Source organism: Phalacrocorax carbo, chromosome 12 (genome assembly GCF_963921805.1).
Source record: "Phalacrocorax carbo chromosome 12, bPhaCar2.1, whole genome shotgun sequence".
Classification (NCBI taxonomy): Eukaryota; Metazoa; Chordata; class Aves; order Suliformes; family Phalacrocoracidae; genus Phalacrocorax; species Phalacrocorax carbo.
Window position 1 is genome coordinate 13,247,637 of NC_087524.1, and position 25,737 is coordinate 13,273,373.

The following is a 25,737-nucleotide window of genomic DNA, read 5'->3' on the forward strand; positions in this document are numbered from 1 at the left end:
TGCATATCGTGTGGGAGCAGGAATAAAAGGTCTGTGCTGTGTTGCTCTGGGGCTCTGAATGTCTGCCTGGGAATAGTAGGGAAGGGTTTGCCTCCTCATGAGAGTGTATGGGGCAGGTTTGCCCAGAATATTTGGTGTTAGTAAAGTTGATCTTAAGTTGCCAAGGATATGGTGTGTTTTTCCTTGTCTCTTCGTAAATCCTGCTTTCACTGGGATTTTTGCGTGTGAAATGTATGAGAAATCCCTCCTGAGCAGAACTGAAGTGGAAATGGCCTCACATCTGTAATAAGGGATGCAGAGAATATCTGTTTGATTTTTGAGATCGGCATCCCTTCCCTTTATGAAATCTATACATTTCTTGGTATATCGACATCTCTTTCATGAGAGAAAACATTTTCCTATATGAAGAAGGTACACAAAGCCTTTGGTAGCCTTTCTGCCCATTTCTTGCTTCTGTTGGTAGTGATGATGATTGTGAGCATTGCCCAGTGTTTCACACACTGCGGGGCTTCTAAACCTGAGCTTGAGTTTGCCTGGGGAGGTTCAGGGGTGGTGGGGCACTGGAAAGTAAGGAAACTACTTTAAGTACAACAAAAGAGCAAGCCTGAGAAAAGGCAGAATAAAACAGTCTGGTACCAACAAGGTACAGGTTTGCTTAGGATTACTGATCAAGAACAGAACACAGTTTACCCACTGGGACCCACAGCTGAGTGAAGAGCAATGGTGCAGGGCTGCAGTGAGGGTGCTCTGCTAAACGAGTGGTCTTGGGGATGGGGATTTTAACCCAATTGCATGGGTGGAAAGCACCTAGAGATTAGAAAATTTGGGATTATCTGCAGGGTCCCCATACATTAACATCACTATATTTTAAATGGATCCATGTATTCATTTTATTCATGCAACAGGGCGCACTGCTTAATTTATCATGGCTCTGTAGACCAGACAGTACCTAAAATGCTCCCAGCTTAACATCTGATGTGGGGGCTGAAGCAGAAAGCTGTATTAGGAGTTCTTTTGCCAAATGAATTTTATGGAAAGAGTTAATTGCTGGTTGTTTCATGAGCCTCCATAACTTGAGGCTCTGTAGTAAGTTTTTAAACAGAATCTGTTGTTAGACGCTTATTACAGTGGGAGTTTCATTTAGATGTGGAAAACACTTTGGGACTAAAAAAGGTTAAAAAAAAAAAAAAGGATAATACAGGTGTGTTGAAATTTTTTTTGTCTGGTTTTACCAACTTTTACTGTGCAAAGTTAGTAGTAGGGTGCTAGAAAGGGACAAATAACCAGCTCTGACTGGGTTTGCTGATGTGACACCATGGAGGATGGGTCAGTTTTGCACTCATCCATTTTTTAGTGGCTTGAACTTTGTCAGTAAAGCAGCAAACTCTCTGGTCACTCTTCGGAGAGTTCCTACCTTGCAGGCACAGCCTGTCTGTAGTCGGGTGTGCACCTTACAGAGCAAACAGGGGCAGAAGGTTTAGTACACAGCATTAGCTTTGAAGCAAACCTTTATTTTTCTGCTTCGGGGTTTCACATCAAGTCACACTCCCTCCTCCCACATTTTCTTCCTTGCCATCTCCCTCTCCTCTTCCAGGTTTCTTATCATCACTGTACAGGCTGGCAGCTTCTTTCAGCCTTCAGCCTTGCAGCTAAAGAGGGCTTTACTACAGCCAAAAAAAAAAACCAACCAAACCCCAAACCCAAAACAAAAAAACAAAAAAACCCAAAAGAAGAAAACCAAGTCCCAAAACACCCAAGCCAAACCCCAGGTCCTGTCCTGATGTTTCTCTCGGTGTAACCGAGGTAGCTCAGTGGCCAGGAGACTGCTGAATGGCTGGAAATTGCAGCTATCTTAAGTCTATGGAGGGGCCATGTGTGTGGCTGCATCTAAAATTTTTATCACCACCACTGCAGGTGAAAGGCTTTCATTCGGCTGTGCTGGTCCAGCAAAGTCTATTTTATTTATGTGCTTCCAAGCCCTTAAAACTTCTTTTAGGATACATCAGTAGGGAGTTAATAGAAACTTTGAAATAGGAAAAATGCCTGTGGGTTAAGCAAAAACCCAGTTGACCAACTTGAGCATAAAGCTGGTACTTAGTTGGTAGGTCATTTGCTGTGCGGGAGAGGGGAAGGTGGACTGCTGGACCACAGATAGCATTTCCCGGTGGGAAAGAGGTTGTAAACACAATTAGCAGCTCTTAATTTGGGAAGCAGTGTACATTTTATTTTGCTTATATTTGTATATTCTTGTAGAAAATGCTTCTAAGTCTTACTGTAGTCATTTTAATATTAGCTCAGCACATTTATTTGTACATATGAACTAGAGTAGCACGTATATGGGCTGCTATAAAAATAATCACATGTGGGAAGAGTGAAAATATTCAAGGGTTTATTCTCTGTAACTTCCTTAAAAAAGCCTAGGAAACAAAAAGTGCCTTCACAGAGAAGTTTGACTCAGGTTTAAAATTTCCTCCATTCAAGCTCTTTTCAAGAGAAGCAGGGTTTTATTTTTGTTTTAAACAAAATGTACTTTCTGAAAGACTAAAATGTCTTAAGCACCAGCATACTGCTCTACCTTGTTTCTGCTAAATGGGATTATAAGGGATTTAATTCTGTGAGAATTTTTGTGTTGCAGGAGGTGACTTTTTACAGGGTGTTACAGCAAGCAGTACGTGACACTCTCCTCCGGTTCCCATCACATCCCTCTGCTCTGACCTGGGTTTTCCCTCTATGCCAATACCCGAGCACCTGGGGCTTCTTGGATCGGGTGGGATGGGGGAGCGAGAAGGTGGATCAGGAATAAAAACCCGACTTGAAGACTGGGTAGTTAGAAGCAAATTGTATTGATTTCTCTTTGCAGGTCTGATGGTTTTGAAAGCCACTTGCTGTGCAGCTTTAAAGCTCTTCCTGCCATATGTGCGGTCAATAAATGCTAGCGACTCGGCCAGCACTGCTCGGGCACTAGTCTAGCCATGCCTTGGAGCACCTCTGAGTTGAAATATACTGCAACCTGCAGGGCTGCTTTGGCTTAAAAGTTAAGCAGGTGCTTAAGCGCTTGGGTGGATTGGAGACTACAGGCAGTACGTTAGCTCCTGTCTGAACACAAATGTTGTCTTTATTTTTTTAGCAAAATATTGTTCCTGCCTTCTTTTTTTTTCACAGTTTCATCAGTCTTTTTCTGGCTTTTTCCAAGCTACGTGATATTCCTGGCATGGTGAACGCATTGCACGTAGTAAGGGCCGCAACTTGAAATGGAACATAAATGGAGAGGGAGAGCGGCTTTTCTCATTGCCATGCGGTGCAGAAAGCAAACAGACTTCAGGCATTTTGGAAAGCTAGCAAGATTGTTATATATATTTACTTATTTTAAATAATTTTTAGAGGACTTCAAAATTCTTCATGATGTTAAGGAGATATAGGTGCAGAAGTTGAATCTTGGGGCTGTCCCTTTGTAAGCTACCATTGCTGCCCTCCATTTATCACAAGGAGAAACTATTCTGCCAAGATGCCTAATTCTTGAATGGCATCTCTGCAGGTAGGTGTATAAGATTTGTTTCAGTATGTCATTTTCTTTGTTCCCATCCCAGTTTTGGCAGTTGCTTCTTTGCATACTCATTTGATACAGTGTTTTGGCTGATACACAGGTAATTCTGCCTTCTCTCTCTCTCTTTTTTTTTTCTTCCTTCCCTCCTTCTTTCCCCAACTCCCTTTGCATCCCTTGTAGCTCTAGAGAACTGGCTTGTTTATTGCTGATAGCGTGACTGATGCCAAGAAATCCTGACTCCTGGTGCATTATCGCAGGGCTGTGACGCAGGGCGGGATCACGTTCCAGATCTAGGTCTTGTTTATCTTGGATCCTTCTCGTGCTGTGGAGCAGCAACTAGTACTTGACTTCTCACACTGCTCCATCAGCTCCATCTTCTGCGGCCTGGGATCCTGCTGCCTCCTTGCGTGTGCCTGCCCGGCCTGCTCGCCTTGTGCTCCGAACCCCCAGGGAGACGAGGGCTGGGAAGGGACCTGAGGGATTCCTCGACGTGAGAGGAGCTTTACTGAGAGGCTGGCTGGTTCATTTGTATTAGAAACTGTGACTGGAGGGTTACTTTTTGTTGTGGTTTGGGGTTTGGTTTTTTTTTTTCCCCTGCAGTTGTTTGAATTGTCCTTTTAAGAAAGGAGGAATTGGTGGTGTTAGCTGGGGTTTGCAGAGTCAGACCTTCCCCTGCATCCATTGTTTGCAATCCTGATCCAAGCTCATTTATCATTTCAGAATTAAGTGTTGAGGTTTTTCCTCCCTTTTTCCCCCCCTTTTTTTTTCCTTTTCCTCTCCTCACCTATCTCTTTTTTTGCTCTGCATATTGCTTGCCCTGTGCAACAGATGTGAGGATCTGATCCCACTTCCATTGAAGTCAATAGCCAAATTCCTATCGACTTCGCTGAGAGCGAGAGCAAGCCCCTGTCTAGGGAGTGAGGATTAGGGCTAAGTAGGAGTAAGTAAAGTACAATAAAATCAGAATATCCTACTTACTGCTTAATGCCATGAATTCTGTTTTGAAGAATTTCTGTTTTGAATCCCATGGCTTTTTATGCTGGTGAATGCCAAGAGCTGAATTCACGGGGGTGGGGAAGAGGAGGAGCTGACAAGCATAAGAGGGTTTTGGTTTCTAGAGTTAGCAGGGACATTGGTAGAAAGGAATGAAAAACAGTCCGTGATTCCTTCATGACCCTGCAGTAAAAGGACTTCAGCTGATGGATGAGGGGCTTGGTTTGGCAGACAGGCTGTACTGGATCCACTTTTGACCGCGTCAACCAAGTGTCACCATCTAAATCTGGAGTGCTGTTGTGTATTATGGGAATATAAATAAACCCAAAAAAGGCTCAGGAAGGGGACAATGGTTGGACAGAATTTTAAAATAAAAAGTTATACATATATATATATACACACATATAAAAAGATTGCCCCCTTCCTGCCCCCTTCTAAACACATGGCTCAAATAGAGATAATACAAAAAACCAAAACCTCCTAACAGCAACAAAAAACCCCAACAACAAACAAAGCAGGCTGAGGGGGGGAAAAGTGATTACTTTCTAGCTGTTTTCCTGCAGGACCCGGGGAGAGGGTGGGGAGGTGTGGCGGAAGCCGCCTTGCCCCCACGCAGCCCCTTCAGCAGCCCCTGTGCCTGCCCGGGGACGGGGGAGCTGCCGGTCCCCAGGACACGCGGTGGCCGTGGGCTTCCCCTCCTGCCTGGGGTGTGGTGACACGTGAGGAGGTGTGTGGACTTGGACCAGGGCAGATAGCAGCACGGCCTTTAGCACCCGCTGCCTCTCCGGGCCCCACAAGGAAGAATAGGCCTTTATCCTGGCAGGGCAATATTATCCACATTTTACAAGCAGGAAGGCTGAGGCAAAGGGTTTATTTTTGTGTGACTCATTCAGGATGGCCCAGGAGCCTGTGGCGGATGTGGAAATTCAGTGTCTCGCTGAGTCCCGGTCCTGTGTCGTCTCTTCCCACCCTGCAAACCTTTGGGGTTTGCACGATGTGGCAGCCAGGGATGCTTTTCTCGTTAGGGTTGTGCTGCTGGCACGCATCTGCAGTCTCTCCGGGCAGCGTGCAAGGTGCGGCTTTGTGTCAGAAGGCGTGATGGGGGGCTGCTGATTTTTAGGGAGCGATTTGGTACTGCCAGAAAACACAGTGACAGAGAAACAAGGCTGCTTTCTGCGGTCGTGAACCCGGGTAGACGTGGCACGTGGATTTTGCTGTGCCACTTCCTTGTGTCACCGCTCTGCTAGGATGCTTTCTTCGCTAGCTTTTCCTTTCTTTTTCCCTTCAGTCTCTCTTTTGGCCAGGATTTTAACATATATCACAGGCTGGTAGGCTAAGAGCCTGGGACTTCCCCTCACCACACTCAAAGTCTTTGATCTTTTGCTTTGGAGGTAACATCAAAAGAATGGCTGAGAAAGACAGCCAGCGCTGTGAAGTTCAACGTTCAAGTTAATAGCTTGACTGAAGGTTGTGCTGCATTGCTGGAGCCGGAGTAAACAGAGGCGAGCGTACCCATTTCCCTGGAAATGGACCCTGGTGCTGCAGAAGGGCTTAATTTGCATTCACAATTAATCTAGGCCCCACTGACGGGCAAGCTTGTAGTTTTATTTTGTTACCTTTTTTTTTTTTTTAAATTCCTCCTGCACAGGAGAAAGAAGTGGGACGGTTGGTGCAGGGAGCTGCTTTACTCAGTGGTCCCAGTGGCTGGTGGCAGCTAAGTATGGACCCTCGCAGCCCTGTAGCCCTGCCCTGCAGCTTGCCTACACTCGGTCATTTCTGGGTTTTCTCCTTTTTCAAAATGATTAAGCTAAAGTCTGTTGGCAAATGATTACCTCCCCCCTTCTTTTAATAATAATGATAATAATAATAATAATAATAATAAAAAAAATCTCTAACCACCCCCTGCCCAAGCGTACAGTGGATAGTGTGGACTTCCTAGTGCCAGGTGTTTTTTTTTTTAATTCCCTTCCCACTTCTGTTTGAAATGCTCCTGGCTTGTGTGGGCGAATGGCTGCTCCATCCATTTTTGCAATGCCATCTTCTACTATTTCGGTGGCCTCTGTTCTCTGTCTGTGGGGGTTGCTTTGATTTTTTTCTTTTTTTAATGCACTGCAAATAAGGTGGGGAATTTTGTATGATTTTACACAGTGGTGCACAGCCCTTTTCTGCATGGCTTGGGGTATGAGGTGGAAGGTGCTAGACAGCACAGGGTAGTCACAAATAGTTAATAATTTGGCATTGGTGGCAGTGATCTGGGAATCAGGGTTTCTGAGGGGCAAAACACTGAAGACTTCAGCAACTTCACCGAGATGATTGACGCTTGTGGATGAATTGGCCTGATGTATTATATTTACAAGTTTAAAGCATCATTATGCAGAACTGATAGGATATGGGTTTGTCTGCAGTGTATTTTGGTGTGCACATATATAGAATGATTGATGTGAGTGTTAAACTCTACAGTAAAGTAAAACCAAAATTCTCCGTTTGTTTTCAAACACATTTATATGAGACATGCACCAAGGATTCCGTTAGTCTGAGACAGAGGCATGTTCTTCTTCATCCTGGAACAAAATAGGAGACTCAGATGAGGAGAGAAGTTAACAGCCTTAATAAAATCAGAGAGGAGGTTTAAAATTACTTTGAGAGTGAAAGCACTTTGTTCGATACAACTCTGACTTCTGTAAATTTACTTATAGTGACTAACACTATTTTATATTTTTGCAAATTTTTGACCTTTTGAGCAGGGCTTTGGTGTGGGTCTTAAATCACTCACCAATGCAAGGGATGGGATTCACAAAGGAGCAAAGCCAGTCAGGCACCCAGGTCCTTATGGCTTCTTGGAAAAAATTCTGACCTGAATACTTTGCCCTGTTGAGTGAATTAACTGCTCTGAAGTGTGTGGGAGTTCAGGACATTCGTTCCCTCTCGAGGAAATGTGGAATGCTCCGGCGGGTAATGACCCCACAGGATGAGAGCACAGGGCTCTTTCTACAGGGACAGTGAGGCGTGTTAATTTTTGAGCCAATTATCATTCAGAAGCGATGGCAAAACATCCAGCTCCACAGAATGACAGCCTGAAGCAGGTCTTGCAGGAGCTGCCAATCTTTTCCTGGACCGATGGAAGAGGGCGGTGGATGATTGCATTGAGGTCCTGCATTTTGTCTTTGCTGTTCTCCTCCTCGTCGCTGGACAGATAATTATTTCTCCCCCACCCCCCTCCCCCTTTGTTTTTTAACAGAACGCAACTAATTATTCTGATTAAACCCATACACAGTCAGAGCAATTTTTCTACAATACTTGGGCTACTCCTGATAGCCGTCACTGGAAATCCTCCCGGGGAAGGATCACCCGGGGAGCGGGGAGGGCAGGGCAGTTTGAGCTCCCTCTGCCCTTCAGGTACCATCTTAGAAACAATATGTTGCAAATCCCCATGTTGCTTATGGGGGGGGCAGGAGAAAAATAATAATAATTTTCAGTAGATTAGCAACTATTGTATCATCGCACCCTGCTTAATAAGCCTGATGTTAGACGTGAGAGGTAAGCTCCTTAGTGGGAGCAGGGTGCACTGTGATGACTTTTTGTGTGCAGGTCTGTTGAGATGAAAGGTCCCCCCTGAGGTTACTGGGTTAGCTGGGCGGCACGCAGAAACACTGACTTCAACTTATTGTCCTGCTCAGATGCTCTTCAGTCTATTAATGCTCTCAAAAATCCCTTTAGGAACCTGATTTTTCTTCCTCTGATTCCACCTAGGACAAATTTGACTTGGAAATAGAACAAAAATGCTGTGTCATGATTTTTTAAATAAATAAGCTATTGCTATGAAAGGGAGCTCATTGATCCTTACTTGCTTCATTTATAATTACCCTTGTATGCAGTTATCCTGCCTCATCTGTAAAAAACAAAAACTCTCAAAACCCCAGCAGACAGCTAACACAGCTTGTTGTGTCCCTCCCCGCTCCAGTCTCTTCAACCTTGAACTTATAAAATATAAGTGTCCACAATAAGATTATAAAATGTTGTATGATTGGAGCCTTTGCTTTCCCGGCTGTTCAGTAAATAGGTTGGTATCTCTTGGATGTGCCCTGAGGCTCTGAATCCTGAGGCCTGCCCACATCTTGAGTTCTACTTTCCTCCTTGCAAAGTGCCTCTGGCTAGTGGAGCTGTCTATGCAGCCTCTTCCACCCCCTGCTCTGCTAAGAAAAAGCATTCCCCCCCCCCTTTAAGACAGCTGTAACAAGCTTCGACTAGCTACTGGTTTTTTTTAGCAGTTGCAGGTAAGGCTAAAACCTAAAATATTCATTTGACACTTGCGGGTGCAGGGCACTTAGCACAGGTGTGTGAAAGCTCCGGTGCCACCGCTTTGTCCGTGGCTCTCCCAGCGGGTCTGTGGGGGGCCAGTGTGCGCCCTCATCCTTGCCCCCAGCCGCAGCAGGGACCACCCCACCCCCCTGGGGTCTGTGCCGCTGCCCCAGCGCCTGGGTTGGGCCCTTGGCTTTCAGAGAGCATCCCGTAGGTGAGTGCTCTTTTGCAGGCTGGCTCCTGGGTGGTCCAGGGCTGGGCTGTCATCTCCCGGAGCCTTTCCCCAGGGATTCCTGCCCTCTGCTCCTGCGTGGGCTTGTTGCACCCCTAGCTCTCACCCTCCTGCGAAGGCACAGTGCGAGCTGGTGCCTAACTTCCAGGGTTTAGTAGTAAATAGGCTGCCCTGTGCCTGCTTCGTGAGGGTGAACTGCTGCGCGTCCCTGTTTTGTCTTTTCCTCGGAACTCAGTGCAGGCGTTTCTCAGGCGAGTGGGGCTGCTGGGGTCCCCCCTCTTCCTGGGCAGCCCTGGTCTCTGCATCCCTCCCTCCCCTCCCGCTGGCTGAGCCGGGACGTGCCCGCTCCTGGGGAGAACCCCCATAGGGAGCAAGGCATTTGCTAATTGATCAGAGTGGTGGGGTTGAAGCTATTCTGCATTTTAACTCTGTGTGAACCTGGTTTACCATCCTTGGAGGAGATTTTGCTCCCGTTACAAAGCCAAATATGTCTTTCTTCTCTGCTTTCTGGCTTTGTTAAGTGGAAGTTGTTTTTCTGGTACCTGCTAAGTTCCTTTAGTTCCCCCCCCCCCCCCCCCCCCCATTCATATTGAGAGGGAACATAGTATACATGAACGGGCTTAAAAAACACTCAGTGTTCCCAGACCACGGTCCTTTAAATAAATAAATATAACAGTTGCCTTGTGGGCCAGCCAGTTCAGAATGCCTGCGCTATATTTAGCAACAAGAGCAACATTTTTGGCTATTTACAGATTTATACACTCAGGGCTGTTCTGACGACTCCCTTGTTTAAACTTCGGGGCTGTGGCATGGAAGTGTGACAAATGCAAACGTGGGGAGCGCGCGGGCGTGTTGCGCCTGCAGGAGCGCGGGCTGCGCTCCCCGGGGCCGTGAGGTAGGTGTTCGCGCCGGATTGCTGTAGGAAAGCAGCCCTCACCTCTCCAAAACAAACCTCTTCTACAACCACAAGAATTTGGCGCATGAGGCGGAGTCTCTCCAGGACACGAGCTATTGCAGAGCTGCTGATACCCCTCTCCCCGGGACAGAGGCCCCCTCCCAGCCAGCATTTCTACAAGGATTTTTTTTTTTAAATTATGTTTTTGGGTTTTTTTCTCCCACCTCTCTTGCCATCACCTTTCAGAGGAAAAATGCAGGCTTATGCATGTTGCATTTTTCCCTGTGCAGAAGATAATCTGGTTTTCCTTTTTCCTATAGACACATGGAACAGTGTATGATTTCAATTTGCAGTTTAAAACAAAGGGTTTTCTTTTTCTTTTTTTTTTCCAATTCATTAAAACCGAAAGGATTATTTTGTGTTAGTGCATTCTGCTGTTTGACTTTTGTTTCTAGTCAGTTTAGCTCAGGGAGTGGATATGCCATTATAATTGTTTCGACTGCGGAAAATTTATCTCTCCAAATAAGCAAAAATAACATTTCTCCAAAACTTCCAGTAGTATAACTTGTACATCGTTGTCCCTAAAATATTCCAGTTCAACAAAAGTTGCTTAAAATTAATGCATGACCTATCGTTACTTGAGAATGCAAATACCTTTCTGGAGGCATACCACACCTTTATTTGGATTTTACAGGAATGGGACTTACTTTCATTGGGGTGCCTTTTAAATTGGGAAAAATAATTCATAGTGGTGTCAATTCTGGACCATATTTACTTTAACATCTTTTCCATCTGCATCTCCTTTAAGAAAAAAACATCTTATTTGTTCTTGAGGAAGAGTTTGTGTGGCTGATGATTCAGCTAAGAATATTTTTAAAATATTTCATTTAAATACCATAAATGCATATTACATTGTTTTGGTGGTGCTAGAGGAAACCAGAAAATAAATACATGGGGTTGCTGCCCAGGAACAAGAGGTGACAGCACAGATTTACCAAATACTTCATTTGTTTGGTTTTGCTTTCATCCCAAATGATTCACTTAGTCCTCCACCTAAATATAATTCTTCCTCCTTAACCAGGAGTCAGCTTTGCCTCTGGCCAGACGGGGTGTCCTTTCCATGGGTATCTGAAGGCAAACCTTCATCTTTTCCTCTGCTGATGGACAACTGAGACATCCAGCTGGTGTTTGGAAGGAAAATGGGCACAAAATGGGGTCTTGCTGGCCTCACGGGCTAACGCCATTACAGAAGCAAATAGGGGGATTATTGATAGGGGAAACAACTGGTGCCGAATCTTGGGAGGGAACATTTATTTCCCGGCTCTCTAGGAGGGATTTGGAAAGAGCTGTAATCCTGGGTTAGGAGTAATTTGTTACAGCAAGATGATACTTGAGTGGCAGGAGGATTCTGGCGGAGGCAACGAGAGGGTTTTATTCAGAGGAGTAGCTGGTCTTACAGAAGGTCAGTCTGACACAAATCCTACCCCAGCCCACAAGTTTTGTTTCTTAGCCAGCACAATTAGCTGAGGGGACTCTCAACCTCTTCTACATCTTTCAAAGACATCTCCATGCATCTGAGCTAAAAGATTACAGTGAGGAATGTGGACCAGGATATGATGCAGTGGAAATTTTTTTTCCAGGGCAGGCTTTCTGAAAAACAAAATAACCTCAACAGCAACCTTCCCAGTTTCTCCTAGGAGGTCAGAATATTGCTGGTTCCAGTGTTATCTCTGGGACTTTTTCCTGAGGTTGCCTTTAGGTTACATTTTTGAGTTAACTTTTTGGGTTTGTTTTTTAAAAAGAAGAAAAAAAACCAAAAAACAAAAAACAAACCAGACAAAAGTTACCAACCCTGGGGAAAGAGAATTTTGCAAGTTCTTGGTTTTCATGAGGGCCTGAAACTCTTGGAGCCATCTATTCTGCAGTAACCCCTTGCTGCATTGAAGACCCCATCGCACATGGAAACCACAAGGGAGGTGACAGGAAATTCTGTATGAAATTTGCTGGGTTTACTAGAGAGTGGCTCCCGGCGGTTCACCCAGAATTGCTACATCAACAGGAATTTTTGTGGTAGTGATTCGAGTCATGAGTTTCACTTACCCAACAGCGGGAGAAAATATGACTCTTTCAGTAAAACCCCGTTAGGCGACGTTACAATAACAAGCAAACAGCTGAATTTTCCTGTAGCACCTTTACTCCAGGATCCCACCCATCCAGGATCCTACCCATACCTGCCTCTCATTCACAGGTACTTTACAGGACCTGAGATGAGAATTTGGAATAAAGAGTGAAAAAATAACCAACCCCCAACCGAGATAGTCTGAGAGGCCGCTTTGGAGGAGGATGCACTTCACCGGGCATCCTTCTCCTGTCTTGCCCTCGTCATGCATCTGTTGGCTTCTGATAGCCAGAGATGCTGAGCACTTTATGAATCAACCCTCTTTTGGTTCAAATTTTGTAAACTGAGGCTTTTGAACTCAGGCAGCTGCTCACAGAAGGTGTGTGACCAAATGGCACGGTGCTGCCTTGCTGAGAGCCACCGCCGCGCAGCCAGCCTGCTGCCGCAGCTGGCCCTAGCCCTTCTCCTCCTTCTCCATCCCTCCACACTGTAAGAAGCCAAATCAGACTTTTTCCCCTCCTAGAAATAGGAAACACTTGAGAGAACAGATTGGGCAACTGTCAATCTCTGATGACAGTAACAAATGGGGAAGGCAGGTAGGACTGATCCAGGACAGCGGTGCACAAAGATAGGCCCCTGCCTGTCTGGTGTTTTTACTTCGCACACGTACACCTGGTAGAAAATGGTATCAGTTCAGCAGCCATTTTGCATCCTGGTCATGTAGAGATGACTTTCCTGATGGGCATTACCACCAGGGCACCGAAGGAATCTGGTTAATGGTTCCCATAATAGGGAAATGTGTAACTCCCACTCCAGCTCCGAGTGGTGGAAGCAAGGGGAAGATGCGGGGAGTTCTGGATGGGCCCTTCTACTCCTTACACCGGCACGCTGTCCTGTGCCACAGATCCACGTGGTGGGGTGAGAGGGGAGCAGGACAGGGCCGACGTGTTCTATAATACTAAAGCAGAACCAGGCTGGTTGACCGCTGAGCTCTCTTATTTTGGTTTGGTTTGGTTTTTTCCCCTTTAAAAAATGGTTTTAAAAAAGGTAGTTGCAGAGCTTAAAGTTACAGTGCCTCCTTTACAAATGGAGTTACGCTCTTAACAGAGTTGGAAAGTTTTAAGGGAGGCAAGGTTCCCCTGGAGCAGCCCTTCTGTTACAATGGAGGTAGTTCAGTGCCATGATCTCTGCTTCTAACATGCTGTCAGATATTTTTACTGTCTTTATTTAATGGGGAGGAAAGGAATTATATTTTATAGACCATAAAATGCATTCTTGGACTTCATGCAAACACTAGTTACCAATTGTTCTCTCACTTTCTGGGAGATTGCCAGGAAGAGAAATTAAATGTGGGTCTGTACATCAAATTGTTCAGTGAGTCTTGGAGGCTGGTTTAGCTTTGAGTCTAAACAAGTTGTATCTACAGAAAGACTTAGTTGAGATTTCATGACTGCCCCATTCTTTCTGTAATGGAAACTCTGTGCTTGAGTGGAACAGAACAGGTTGTAGAGAAAATATGGGGAAAGTGTTTGAAGACGAAGTTGTTTTTTTGCTGGCTTGAAGTAAGTAGATAAAAAGTTTGTTCTTGTTCCTCTACTGATATTATGCTTATTTTTGCCTGTCTTTTGGAACGGTACTTTATAACATCCAAATAGTACTCAGCCAGCCTGCTGATTAGTGCAGCAAGGGCTGTGGAGGCTTTCAAATTAAACGTGAAAAAAGGAATGGTGCTTTCCCAAGCTCCACCCTGGATCGAGAAACACTGCCTGCAGTTGTTTTGCTGAGATACCATGTGAACTGCAGAAAGTAATGCTGTACTTCTGTGTCACATGAACACTCTTCCTCTTGTAAAGCTAAAAAAAAGATTTTTAATTCCTGCAGTAGCTGATTAGCTATCCTAGAACTCAACTGTAGTCTACCAAACTTGCATTTATTAGAAGCAAAAAAAATGGTTTATATCAGTATTTCAGTAGAACTGATGGCAAGAATGCCTTTCATCTGTGTCAGAATGGGCAAATAATTATCTGAATTTGCTTGAACTTTCATAGGCAATAATTTTTAAGGAAGTTTCTGGTTATTCTCTTTAGCTATCTCCCATGTCAGCCTCCTCTGCCCATATCATATGTATAGATCATACGTATAGAAAAACCGTGTAAGTAGGGGTGATGTGCGGCAGTAGTAATGGGATGTAGCCGTTATATTTTGCATCTCATTCAAGATGTGGGAGAAGGCCCGTGTGTGCTGCGAGGGCACGGCGCCTGTTGATTAGGTCAGGAGAAAGCAACTGATCCGGTGCCTCTGGGATGTTCCTCCACCTCTGCTTGGTCTGACTGCTCACCCAAGAGGCAACTGCAGTTGTTGAGGTGCCCATGGGGCTCAAACTATTTCCTTGTACCTTGTTCCACCCCAAAACAGGCATCCTCTTTGCCTGTTGCCTTAGATTGGTCTATGCCTTCAGTGAGGCACTTCCAGGTCGCAGGATTTCTGCTTTTAGGCATCCCTCCTTTGAGATGATCTCGAACTGTTCAGTCGCTAACACATTTCTCTGTCTTTCAGGCTGTGGAATACTCTGCCTTCTCCTTTTTTATGCCCTAGCAGCACTTCAGCAGTGTGACAAAGGCACAGGCAAAATATTGAAGTGGGCAACTCAAGGCTCCCCATTTCAGGGACTCTACTGTATTACTGGAAGGGAAGGAGACAAGGTTACTCGAGTTCTCAATAACAGGGAAATTCAAGGCACTAGAAGTGTCTTGTTCGGGAATATATCACAAGATGGTCTGACTGATACCAGTGCCGGTGAATAAGTGGCATTTTAAATTGGGAAGAGGACTTAAGGACCTATGTGCATGTGTCTGTGCAGGTACACAACACTTACCAGTTCCTTATTTTGGTGCCACTTTTTCCCTATTGATGTATTTTATTTAATAATTTATTTTTGCAAAGTTGTGGTAGATTAAAGGGTGATACTAAAAAAGGAGTGGATTTATGTGATAAATACTTCCATGTTTTACAATTTCATGCTTTCATTTCTTGAATGCTGTGGGGAAATCTTTTGTGTGGAAAGGATCGGTCTCTTTGAAATATGCCTCGTTGCTCTCATTTTGAGCAGCTCCCCTGTGCCTCGTCGTGGTACATTACATATTCTGTAGAAGGGCTGAACATTGTGGGTGGTGTCTATTACTTCTCGTACAAAAAATTCCAGACATTGCAGATCTGCAAGAAATAGGAGGCCCATTTAAAGTTCCTTCGGCAATCTCCTTCAGTTATTTAAAAAAACCCTTTAGATTTTGCTCTCTGCATGCTTCTACAAACAAGGTGATAACTGAAGACCAAAAATAAGGGGTGGAGCAGAAGCTGAGGTTCTACTTTTAAATCCGTAGAGGCTTTGCCTTCTGACTTAAGTGGGGACACTAGTAGGTTGCAGACCTTTCTTTGTAGGTGCCAAGATGAGTATCCTCTTGCAACTACTTTTCTTGTCCGCAGAGAGCAATTACAGTCTCGTTAAGCTCCGTCTTCATTCCTGTCACCTTCCCCATAAATCTAAGCCCTCCCCTCAGCGTTGCACTCTCCTGTGTTACTACTGGATTATCTCTGGTTAAAATTTGTCTAGATGCCCCTTCCCGGAAGAGTTGCTAAATAAATATTGGAGAAATTCCTGACCCTCAAAGTTGATGTCCAGGTGTGTACTTCCATGTGATAGTCCAGTGCTGGCCAAGGGAGAGACTAACAGTAAAACTAGGATCAGAAATATTTCTGCCTACGTGGTATGTTGAGATCCAGGGAGAAGGTGCAGACTCTAAAGGCAGAGATGTGGTCCCATGGTTAGGAGAGCTTATGGAGGCTTGTGGCATCAAGCTGACTCCAGGAGCCCTGCTCCTGCTTGTTTCAGTTCCTGGGAGCTAATAAGCACCAGCTGCAGGAAACCTGAGCTGGAAAGTGTTGTGCAGCTTTCCCTCCGTTTAAAAATACAGTGTATTTTTTTTTTAAATTGCATTTATGTATTTATATGCTGTGGGACATCACTCATAGGGCATTCCAGCAGTGAAAACAATAGCGTGACAAGGGAGCAGCTCCAGGTTGGACACCGGTGCAGGAAACACCTGCGAGCTCTGTGCCATCCCTTCCATCGGGGCTGCACCGCTGTGAGCCCGGCCCCGGGGCAGGGGGTGGCTGCTGGCCATAAGAGTTTCCAGCAAACTCCTGTAGTCCTGGGTATGAATTTTAGCTGCTTTTGACCAGCTCTGCTGTGAAGTCTTGGGAAGGATGTTTGCTTGCCACGCTGGTGCCCAGGAAGGCAGCTGCTTTGGGTGGTATTTAAGGGGCGTGGGTGCGCAGAGCTGCTCTCAGAGGGTCCATGCTTTGCAAGACCTTCTGGCTGCTGATGGGAGGTGAGGATGTGCTGCTTGCAGGAGTGGAGGATAAGGGTGGCTTTTTTTGTTCCCTTTCTAAAAAAAAAAAGAAAATCTGGCTGTTCAAATCATTTGCCTTTCCCCTGTGCTGACAATTTAACAGCCTTTTTAAAAGCTTTGGTTTCTCTCAAGTACACTCACCCCATACGTGTTTTAATTTTTGTGCAGAGGCCTGGAGCTTAACAATTATTTTGCTTAAGCTCTCTGAGACTTGCCATAAAACATTTTTTTTTCTTTTCTTTTTTTTTTTTTTTTAAACACACACATGCTAATGATCCCCATCAGATCATGTTGTTAAACAGGGAATAAAATACTTATGGCAAGATGACATTATTTTAAAAAATGTTAAAAGCAGGCCAGCAGAGCCCATTTCAACAGTTTTGCTCTGAAATAATTTGTGCAGATTTGTTAGAGTTAATTTGTTGAAAAGTTCAATGTTTGTACAGGCAAGTCCTAATTTCCACACTGAGACACAGAAGCAAGAGAGGAGCGAGCGTGTGTCCAGCCTTTGCAGGAGCAGGATGGTGGGAACTTCCCTCCCTCCTACCCTTCCCCCCTGGAGCAGGAATGTAGAAGCAGTGTCAGAAGGCTGGGAAAGTCGGCTTTGGATTTTTGTGGACTCCTTGCAAATCAGAGGAACCGTCTGGCTCAAATCTCTATTTAGGGCCAAGAGAAGAGGATTTCCTGCTATTTAGTTGCTTGAGGAAGGAAAGGATTTACCTCTCCACTGTAACAGGACTTAATTTTTCTCCTCTTTAATAAGAATATCGCAGCGTAGGGCAGCAGTAGTAAACCTGCGAAAGCAATCACGCCTCTTCCCCCTCTTCCTTCCCTCTCCCCACGCAGTGATGTGACTCCCCATCTGCCCAAGCATCCTTCCCTCCCAGCTCCCGGCCCTTGCGATGGCTTGGCGTCTCCCTCCATCGTGAGAGTTGTGGAGGGGCGGCTGCTGCGACGTCGCTCCCTCGGACGGCCGCCTCGCTCGGCCCACCATCTGGATCCAGTTAGCTCTCTCGGCAGTAGGGCTGAGTCTCATTTCCTCCAACCAGTAATGTTATATAGGCAGTGATCCTGTTCTGCCCTAACATAATTGAAAATTATGTGTATTGTAGACTCGCAGCGCTGAAATGTAGACTCGTAAAAATCTGTGGCTCAGGTAGCCTGTGGAGATTGAATTTGGCACACAATGAAGCTTTTATGTAAAGTAAGAATTATAAGCCACCACATCAATATTGTGTTACAGGCATGACAATTCTTGGATGAGGAGGCCTTGAGTCAGGCTCGTCACCTTAAACAATGCTAATATTTCATACTTTATCAACAGGGCTTGTGTTTTGAAGCCAGCAAATTGGGCTTTTTTTCTTTGCAAATGTCCCGCTGTTGAAGCTGTGGGTTCATTAGCTTGGTGCAGGCGTTGGCTGTGGGCTGTGGCCCTCTCTGTTTATCTGATGGACAGAACAGCTTGCCCTTGGCAGGGCTGGGATGCTGCTCTGGATCCTGGCCACTTGGTAGAGCTTGTGGAAGTTGCTTTTTTGACCCTTTTTTATTACTGCTTTCCATGGGGACTGTTTATTTTATTTTACTTTTTTCCCCCAGTGGTGTCTTACCTGCTAGTGGAAGTGGAAGGAAGTGTGTGTGCTTGTGTGCAAAACTGAGCCCTCTGGGTTTGGACCATTCCTGCTGGGCTCCATCCGCATGCCCAAGAGGAGAACCAGCTTTGGCTGCGTTTTAGCCTTTGCACTGTACAACTTCTTGGATCCTACTTTGGCAGGGGTGGGTAAGAGAAGGACTTCACTGAGACTTCAAACCACGGGTTTTAAAAGCAGACAAGCAAGGTAGCTGTAAGATCTGTAACTTGCCTTGCATGTAGGCTGGCCAGACTGGTGTGGGAGCACCCACACTGAAAGTACGGGCTGCTGTGAGAATGAGGTGGAGCAGGAGCAACCATACCTTCTTGCTTTGTTTCTTCTAAGGGAATTTATTGCTAGTAAAAACCAGCAGAACTGACAGTCCTGAAGGCTTTGTAATCCCTGCAATAATTACTGACTGGACGGGGTCTGATGTGAGCTTGCTCATGCTGCTGTGTCGGTGCCTGTCTGCCTTGGGGCAGTCTCAGAGAAGCCCACACATTTCTTGGCTTGTCCTTCAGGACAGACGCTGACCTGAGCTCCTTCATGGGTTGTCATGGTTGTAGGAATATTCCACGGTTGCTCGTGACCATGGAGTGGTCATGGAAAAATGAGGGCGGTTGGCTTATTTTGGTGGGTAATGGCTTAGTGGCCATTTCCTGAAACACCACCAGTTGAGCTGGCATGTTCTTATAAGTGCTTTAGCTGTGGTAGCAGTAACTTCTCACTCTCTGAAATGGTTGTGGAGTTTGAAACAGTCGTGTACCATGAGGCAGACATCCTGTGAGGACATTTTACTTGGAAGAAGGGAAGAATACTTCACTAGCTGGCTGGAAGACCTGAGGAAGCTGCTAGTAGCTGTGACCCATCAGGACCCTTTCTGCAAATTCATACGCCCCTTTATGTGGCGGTGTTAGGAATGATCACTGTCTAAGACAACTGATGGAATTTTAAAAATGTAGCAGTTGACTTGTTTAATAGTGCCATCTGCAAATCTGAAATGTGTCAGATTTCCCCTCAAGTTAAGAAGCTCTCAGTCGGCTTAGGTTTTGCGTTCATTTTCTGTGCACTTGGGTTGCATTTATAAGCCCTTTTTTGAAACCACAAAGGGTTAGAAAGTTACTTTAACATCATCTCAACTTTAAAATTTATGTTGTGGTCACCTATATTGAAGTGCAGGGATTTGATACAAGCGATCAAATATCTAGAGGCTTACAATCGAGTCGTAAGAGTTAGAAACGTCACTTATGGTAGACTAGTTCTGGTTTGTTTGGGTTTTATTTCTTGTTTTTAAGAAGTGCTGAAATACTCTGCTCCACATTGCATAAATCCCAAACGTGAATGTGAATAAAAACAAGACTTCTTGGAACTTGAGGAACTCATATGGGGCACAAATCCAGAGTATGGGTTTGTTTATTTGCATTCCAGTAGCTCAGAAATCTCAGGCCCACCAAGTGATGGGAATTGGTAATGCATCTTCCTGCTTTTGGTCGCCTCGGTGCCCAGGGTTTTGCAGCAAACAGGCCTTGCATGCTAGCAAATGTTTTGCATACATGAGCAAATGTGATAGTGATGTGCTGAAAGCATGGAATCAGATCTCCTTCCTTCCTTCACGGAGATTCAGATATGGCTTCCATTGTTTGCCTGGGGTGGTGGGGTTGTTTCCATGTGGTTCTCCTTCAAGATTACTCTGAAAATAAATGTGTGGGGGGGAAGGAACAGGTAAACATAACTGTTTCTCTAGGTATTTCTAGGAATAGATCTGTTAGGTCAAGCAGAGTCTACTGCTAAATAGGATCTTCTGCAGTGGCCTGATCTATGCCTACAGCTACATTTCTCAGTTCTGGGTTGGGGCTGAGGGTATGTGGCAGTATGTGTTTCTTCCAGCACAATATAGGGCTTTTAGAAATTACGTATTAACCAGTACGCCCAATTGGCACAGTGCAGCACCATGCAGAGAGAAAAGCTTGGGCTGAAACTATGTTTAGATGTACTGTGTGGAAGTCTGTTTGGGATAACTAACTTCTCTGTGGGGTCTGCCTTTGGTCAGAATCAAGCACCTCTGATGCAGCAATCTGGGTACCAGCTTGAGACTTCACCTATTTGGTGGAAGCCTTGAGCTCCGCTGTGTGATCTGGCTGGGGTGCAACGGCTCCTCCAGTGAGTTTAGTGAGAGGACATGCATGCCCAAGAGCAGAAGTTTTAGTCAATATTTGATGTCAGCTAAATCTGTGGGAACGTTCTGCTCCTCCTTGAAGTGTAGGTACGCTTTTTTTTGCTTTTGAATCAACATCCCCTTACACTGCAGACTCGCTGCCTGTGTGTATTCAGCCTCTCTGCCGATGACAGTGACATAAAGAAGTTGTGGCTACCCCCAAGCGCCTGGCCAGCGCAGCTGAGCCTGAGTGCACCAGGCTGTCCTCTGTCTTGGACTTCATCAGCGGGAGAGCTTATTAAGTTTGGCATTGTAATTGAATAAGTTACCCTGTGCAAGTCCATTGAGGGTTGTCTGACAGAAGGTATCTTTCCTGGTGATGATGAGCAAGAAGAAAATAATCCATGGTGACTTCCAGAAAAGGTGAAAAGTAGGGAAAATAGGTGCTAAGACCCAGCAGTGCTAGGTCTTTTTGGGTAGACCTCTGCCTTTAGGGCTCATACAGCACTGGGAAGCCAGAGGAGTTGACATCGTGCATTTGTTGAAAGAAGGCTGACAGATGACCCATTAAATAATGAGATCATATTCTTAACCCACGATATGTGTTTTCCCCCTCCTGAAATTGATAATCTACCTTCCCCTTCTGTGGGGGAACCTCCATGGTTTTGGTATTCTGTTTCTGTGTGGTTTTTATTCTTCTAGATTTTCTACGATTAATAAAATCAATGTAATACTGTCTTTGCAATCTGCTTTATTTTCTTATTCCTGAACTGTAACATGGTAGTATGAGATTGTCAGTGTTCTGCACAGATTTTGTCTCCACAAACATGCAAAGTCGTCTTAATTTTTGTTTCAGTTCCTTGCATTAGTTTTAATTTATATCTATCTTTTTACCCATGTTACCTAAGATTTGTTATTTATTTTTTTTTGCCTTTCTTTTCTGAACTCATTTTTCTTTCCCCATTTTTGTTTCCTCCATCCAGTATCTGCAGATGAAATGGCCACTGCTTGATGTTCAGGCAGGGAGCCTTCAGAGTAGACAAGCCCTCAAGGATGCTAGGTCTCCATCTCCAGCACACATTGTTGTAAGTAAATGCAGAAAGATATTCTTCCTTTGTTTTTTTAAAAAAAGGCATTTGACATTAATGGCATTGGTTGTCATCAGTTTTCTTTTACACTAACCAAAAGAGAAATACTTGAAAACAAACAAAAACCCTAACGAACCCATGGTAAAAGGAGGGAATACATTTGCTGTTGCTGGCTGTTTATGACATTATCATTCATGTGCCTCATAGGAGAGCAGAGAGTTGAAAATGCTCTAAATTTACACACTGCAGAATTACTTAGTGGTAGTGAAGTCCAGTCAGGCTGGTTTACACATCTGACAATGTTGAACTCAAGAGAATAAAGAGACACTTTTGGAAAGCATTAAAAAAAATAAAAACCAAGCCTGTTCTATGGCCTTTACTTAAAAAAAAAAAGAAAAGAAAAGAAAAAAAAAAAAGATCCTTTCTTACTGCAAAATCTTGAATGAAAGTTTGTCAGAGTTGGTCAGCATTTTACCTGGGTGAAGGCTCAACACAGCATGTGTGCCTTTGTGTTGTGATGACTTCTTGATTAGTATAAAAAGTGTTATCAAATGTTTACCACTTACCTGCAAAATATAAAACTCTATAAGTAGCATTTCTAAAAATAGCTTTTTTTATTAACTTCTCAGTTAAATTTTCAGTTCTTGGTTCAATTTTCTTGCTTCTATTGAAAAAACCGATGTTGAGTTTGAAGTGTTCAATACAAATTTGCATGAAAGGGGTTTTGGGGTTTTATTTTACTTTCTAAAATAGCATCCATAGAAGTCTAAAGGGACACTTCACTTATACGGTGTTACAAAGAGGGGCGGTATTCGTTGGCCCATCCTTGCCCACAGCTGGCGTCAGTGCCATCTAATGTTAAGGAGTATCTTAGTTCTGAGTGTTCATGTGGGAGATTTACCTCTGGAGAAGATGGCACGGAGTGGGCTAGAATATTTCTTCTGAAGTACTTTATAATCAAATTTTATGTTGTGTTGTTTTTTGTTTTTTTAACCATTTTTGTAACCAATTGTAACAAGGTGAATCCCAGGAAAAGAGGCATTGCTTGCTCTTTATCTTTTGTTATACAATCTAAAGCTGACATAGCTGGTAAATCATCCAAGGAACGTATTTGTTTTGTTAGAAATCTAAAATCTAAATCTAAAACTAAAACTTTCTGAGGAGCTTCTTTGTTGTTGTTTCTTTACCTTGAGAAGTTTCAGCCCTTTGCTATGTCTTAGTTTTTTGTTTAAAAAGAAAAAAGGTTTCCTATCTTTTAGGGTCTGTAGCTTCTAAACCATCCCTCAGTACAGCAAAGAGCAATGGCACAGGACTGGTATTTGCTTAGTCAATATCTAGCGCTGGTTGCTTCACTTTTTCAGAATGACTTTGCTTTTCCTTCCTGTCCACTTGGGCTGCCACTGGAGGGAGAAATCAGAGGAGAGATGTTTGGCTGGTTATTTAGAAATCTACAGCCATCAAAACCTGTCATCATCTTATTAAGAATAAGAAACGAACCAAAGTAACTTACATATTTTAATTCTTTTTTTACTGCTGTGCTGGAGGACTGGCACAGGGGACGGGAGTGTTCCAGGGCTCTGGGGCTGGTGTGGCAGAGCAGTGTTGGGCTTGCAGGAGGTGATGGTGAGGGAACGGGAGGTTTCTCCTAGCTGGTTGCACTCCGGGAGGGCAGGCTGAGTTTGGTGGGTAGCTTTGCGGGGGTTCACCTGTGCTTAGCAGTGTTGAGCATCCGCTGTCCCCCAAGCCTCCCACTGCGCAGGAGGGCGGGTGCTTGCCTTTACAAGCCAAAGCAGCTCGTTGTGCCGGGGGGCTGGTTTGGGTCCCAGCTCCCCTGGCCCTCTCCAGCTCCTCCACCTGGGTGTGGGGAAGTTGGAGGCAACTGGACAACACAAATACACAAAAAAAGGGATCAAAAATCATGATTGTTTTGGAAAACAGAGAGAAACCTGTTTCCAGGGAGGCTGAGGTTGATCTGTCTTGTATTTTGAGTATTTATGGGGTTCTTATGGGTCTCTTTAAAAGCTGTTTCACTCTGCTATTCAATAAAAAGCATATTTACCATAGCAACCACTTAGGCTGTGAGGAACATATACTACCTCCGAGATGGAGGCCACCTTCCAAAAGAGCCACAGCTGGCATTTGTAATGTGATCTTTTGTGCTACTTACAATGTCGAAGGGAGAGGAGGAAGAGGAGGAGGAGGAGGGGGGAGCAGTGGTTTTTTTTTGTTTGTTTTGTTTTGGGGGGGGGGGGGGCGGGGGGAGAAATGTGTGTGTTTGCAAGGCTTAATGTTTATTTCTAGCAGCAAAGTCTTTTGCCTTGTTCTGATAAAATAAATAAGGGGCAGCTTTTCCCACCCTTTTTCCTGGCATCCACCCCAGGCCACATTCATTCCGTGGAGTAAAAATGGTCTTATTTTTGGTAAATAAAGTTAGAGTGGGTAATGGCATTCGGGGGAGATGGAAGTGGCTGCAGATGCCAGTTGGCCTGGGATGTGTCAGGCTTCTCTGGTGTCCCCGTTCGTTGCTGCTGTGCCTGCCCACAGCACCTGCGACCTGGCCGCTCTTGCATGAGGCTCTACACCCGTTTCTGCATACGTGAAAATGAGATTAGTCTTTTCATGGAACAATGAGGGATATTTCATGGGCACACTGATGTTTCTGTGTGAGTGTAAAGGGTAACATATAGGGACAGAAACTGGTTCACCACCCATGTTGCTTTGTCTTTTCTACCTGCCAAGTGTACCTATGCCAGTTTTTCATCTTGAAATCAGTTGTGCTGCCCTGAAGATCTGTAGGAAAATGCTAACACCTGCAGATCATTTCTTATCCTTCCCCTATCTCTGAAATCAGGACTTGAGACTAATCTTTATAGCTGGATTACAAAGAGAGGAAATGGGGGGTGTGAGGGTGTGTGTGTATGTGTTCCCCCCTGTTTCCCTACCTCTCCCACCTTCCTTTTTCCTCTCTTTTTTTCTTTTTTAACGTTCTTGCTTGTCAGTGCTTGTTTGTGAATACCCCAAGGTTCATGGCAGGGCTGCAGCCTTTACACCCAGCTCCAATGAAACTCCCCTTGGCTTCAGCGTGGGTTTTTAGCTTAATGACTCAAGGCTGCAGAACATGGCTATCTATAATGTCTTAAGTAAAGTCTGTACTATTTGTCAGCCATCCTCCTTTCAGATTTGCTTAAGAACATTAAGTTAAGACTACAAAAATCGAAGCAAAAGACCAGCATGAATAATTTGGCTGGATTGCCCCCAGTGCTGAGGGCTGGGTTAATACTGCTTTTCATGGTGCTTGAGAGAGTTTCCAAGGCCCATAATGAGAAACAGAATATTAAACTGAAATTATGTTCAGCATGTCTTGAGGAAGGTACAGCATGAGGCTCCATTTAAGACCAATGCATTTATTTGCATTTAGGTGCTTCACTTGTCTTGTAAGACTCTTGCATCTTGCTCTGGCACAGTCATGCTGCTTATCTGTGTCCAAAGGTGAAAGAAAACTGGGGGAAAAATTGTTTTAATAGTACGCTATTAAGCTTGCTAGGTCAAGTTTTTAAATTCAGCCTGTGGATAGTACTGTTATGAGGCTGGGATTTTTTTAGGAGTTTTTATGGTTATTTCTCCTCTTTTTTCTAACCTTTGATTTCACTGAAGGTATTAAGACTTTGTAGAACAGTTTTAGCAGGAAGTTTTTGGGTGTAAAGCAGACCCCAGCTGGGTGCGTTGCATGCTTCTCTAAGCAGGTGGGGTGCTAGTTGTCCCAAAATCCCATGTTCAGAGCGTACCTGATCTGCTCCACGCGTGTGCCACCGGCATGGTGATAAGGATGAGATCTGGGTGCCCTAGGAGTGGGATTCTCACATGAAAATTTTCTGTTGTGGTGTGGACAGTCACATGAAAATGACTATGGTATATCTGCATAAGGATCTCCAAAATCTGCTCAGTACAGAAAGCAAACTCCTTAAAACCTCTTTTATCTATGCAAGCATTCCTACAGCCTTAAGGAGAAAAACAGGGCTGTTCTTCCCTGTTCTCTGCAACGTAAATACTCTGGCTCGGCCAGACCCTCTTTTGGGCAGGAGTGCGGGTGAAAGATGGGTCCCAGGTGTCTGCCTCCTGCTGTCTCAACTGTACAGACACTTGCTTTTAGCTTCCTTTGTACCAGGCAAAAACATTCAGAACCCAAAATGGTGGTGGTTTGGTACAGTATATTCCTTACAAAATAGTTAAAGGTTTAAAAAATTCCTGCATTTTCTTCTGCAGGGAGGCCTTTTGAAGTAAATGTAAATGTCACCTTGGGGGAGGACTTCTAGTACTGTTTGGCCTGGGTTTTCTAATATGTAATGAACACAGCCATAAAGTAGACTTGAATCCC

At 44.6% G+C, this 25,737-nt stretch overlaps 1 protein-coding gene across 23 annotated transcripts in view; it reads left to right on the forward strand.

The window, feature by feature from the left end:
• The window catches only part of TCF7L2 (transcription factor 7 like 2), a 181,213-nt gene that overhangs the window by 42,692 nt on the left and 112,784 nt on the right, over positions 1–25,737 (forward strand). For 20 of the 23 annotated variants that reach the window (XM_064464164.1, XM_064464176.1, XM_064464162.1 and 17 more), the window contains exon 4: positions 21,258–21,359. The exons of the other annotated variants lie outside the window; for them this stretch is intronic. In XM_064464164.1, coding sequence (XP_064320234.1) covers positions 21,258–21,359 — 102 coding nt within the window. The remainder of the gene's footprint in view (positions 1–21,257; positions 21,360–25,737) is intronic. 23 annotated transcript variants of the gene reach the window in all.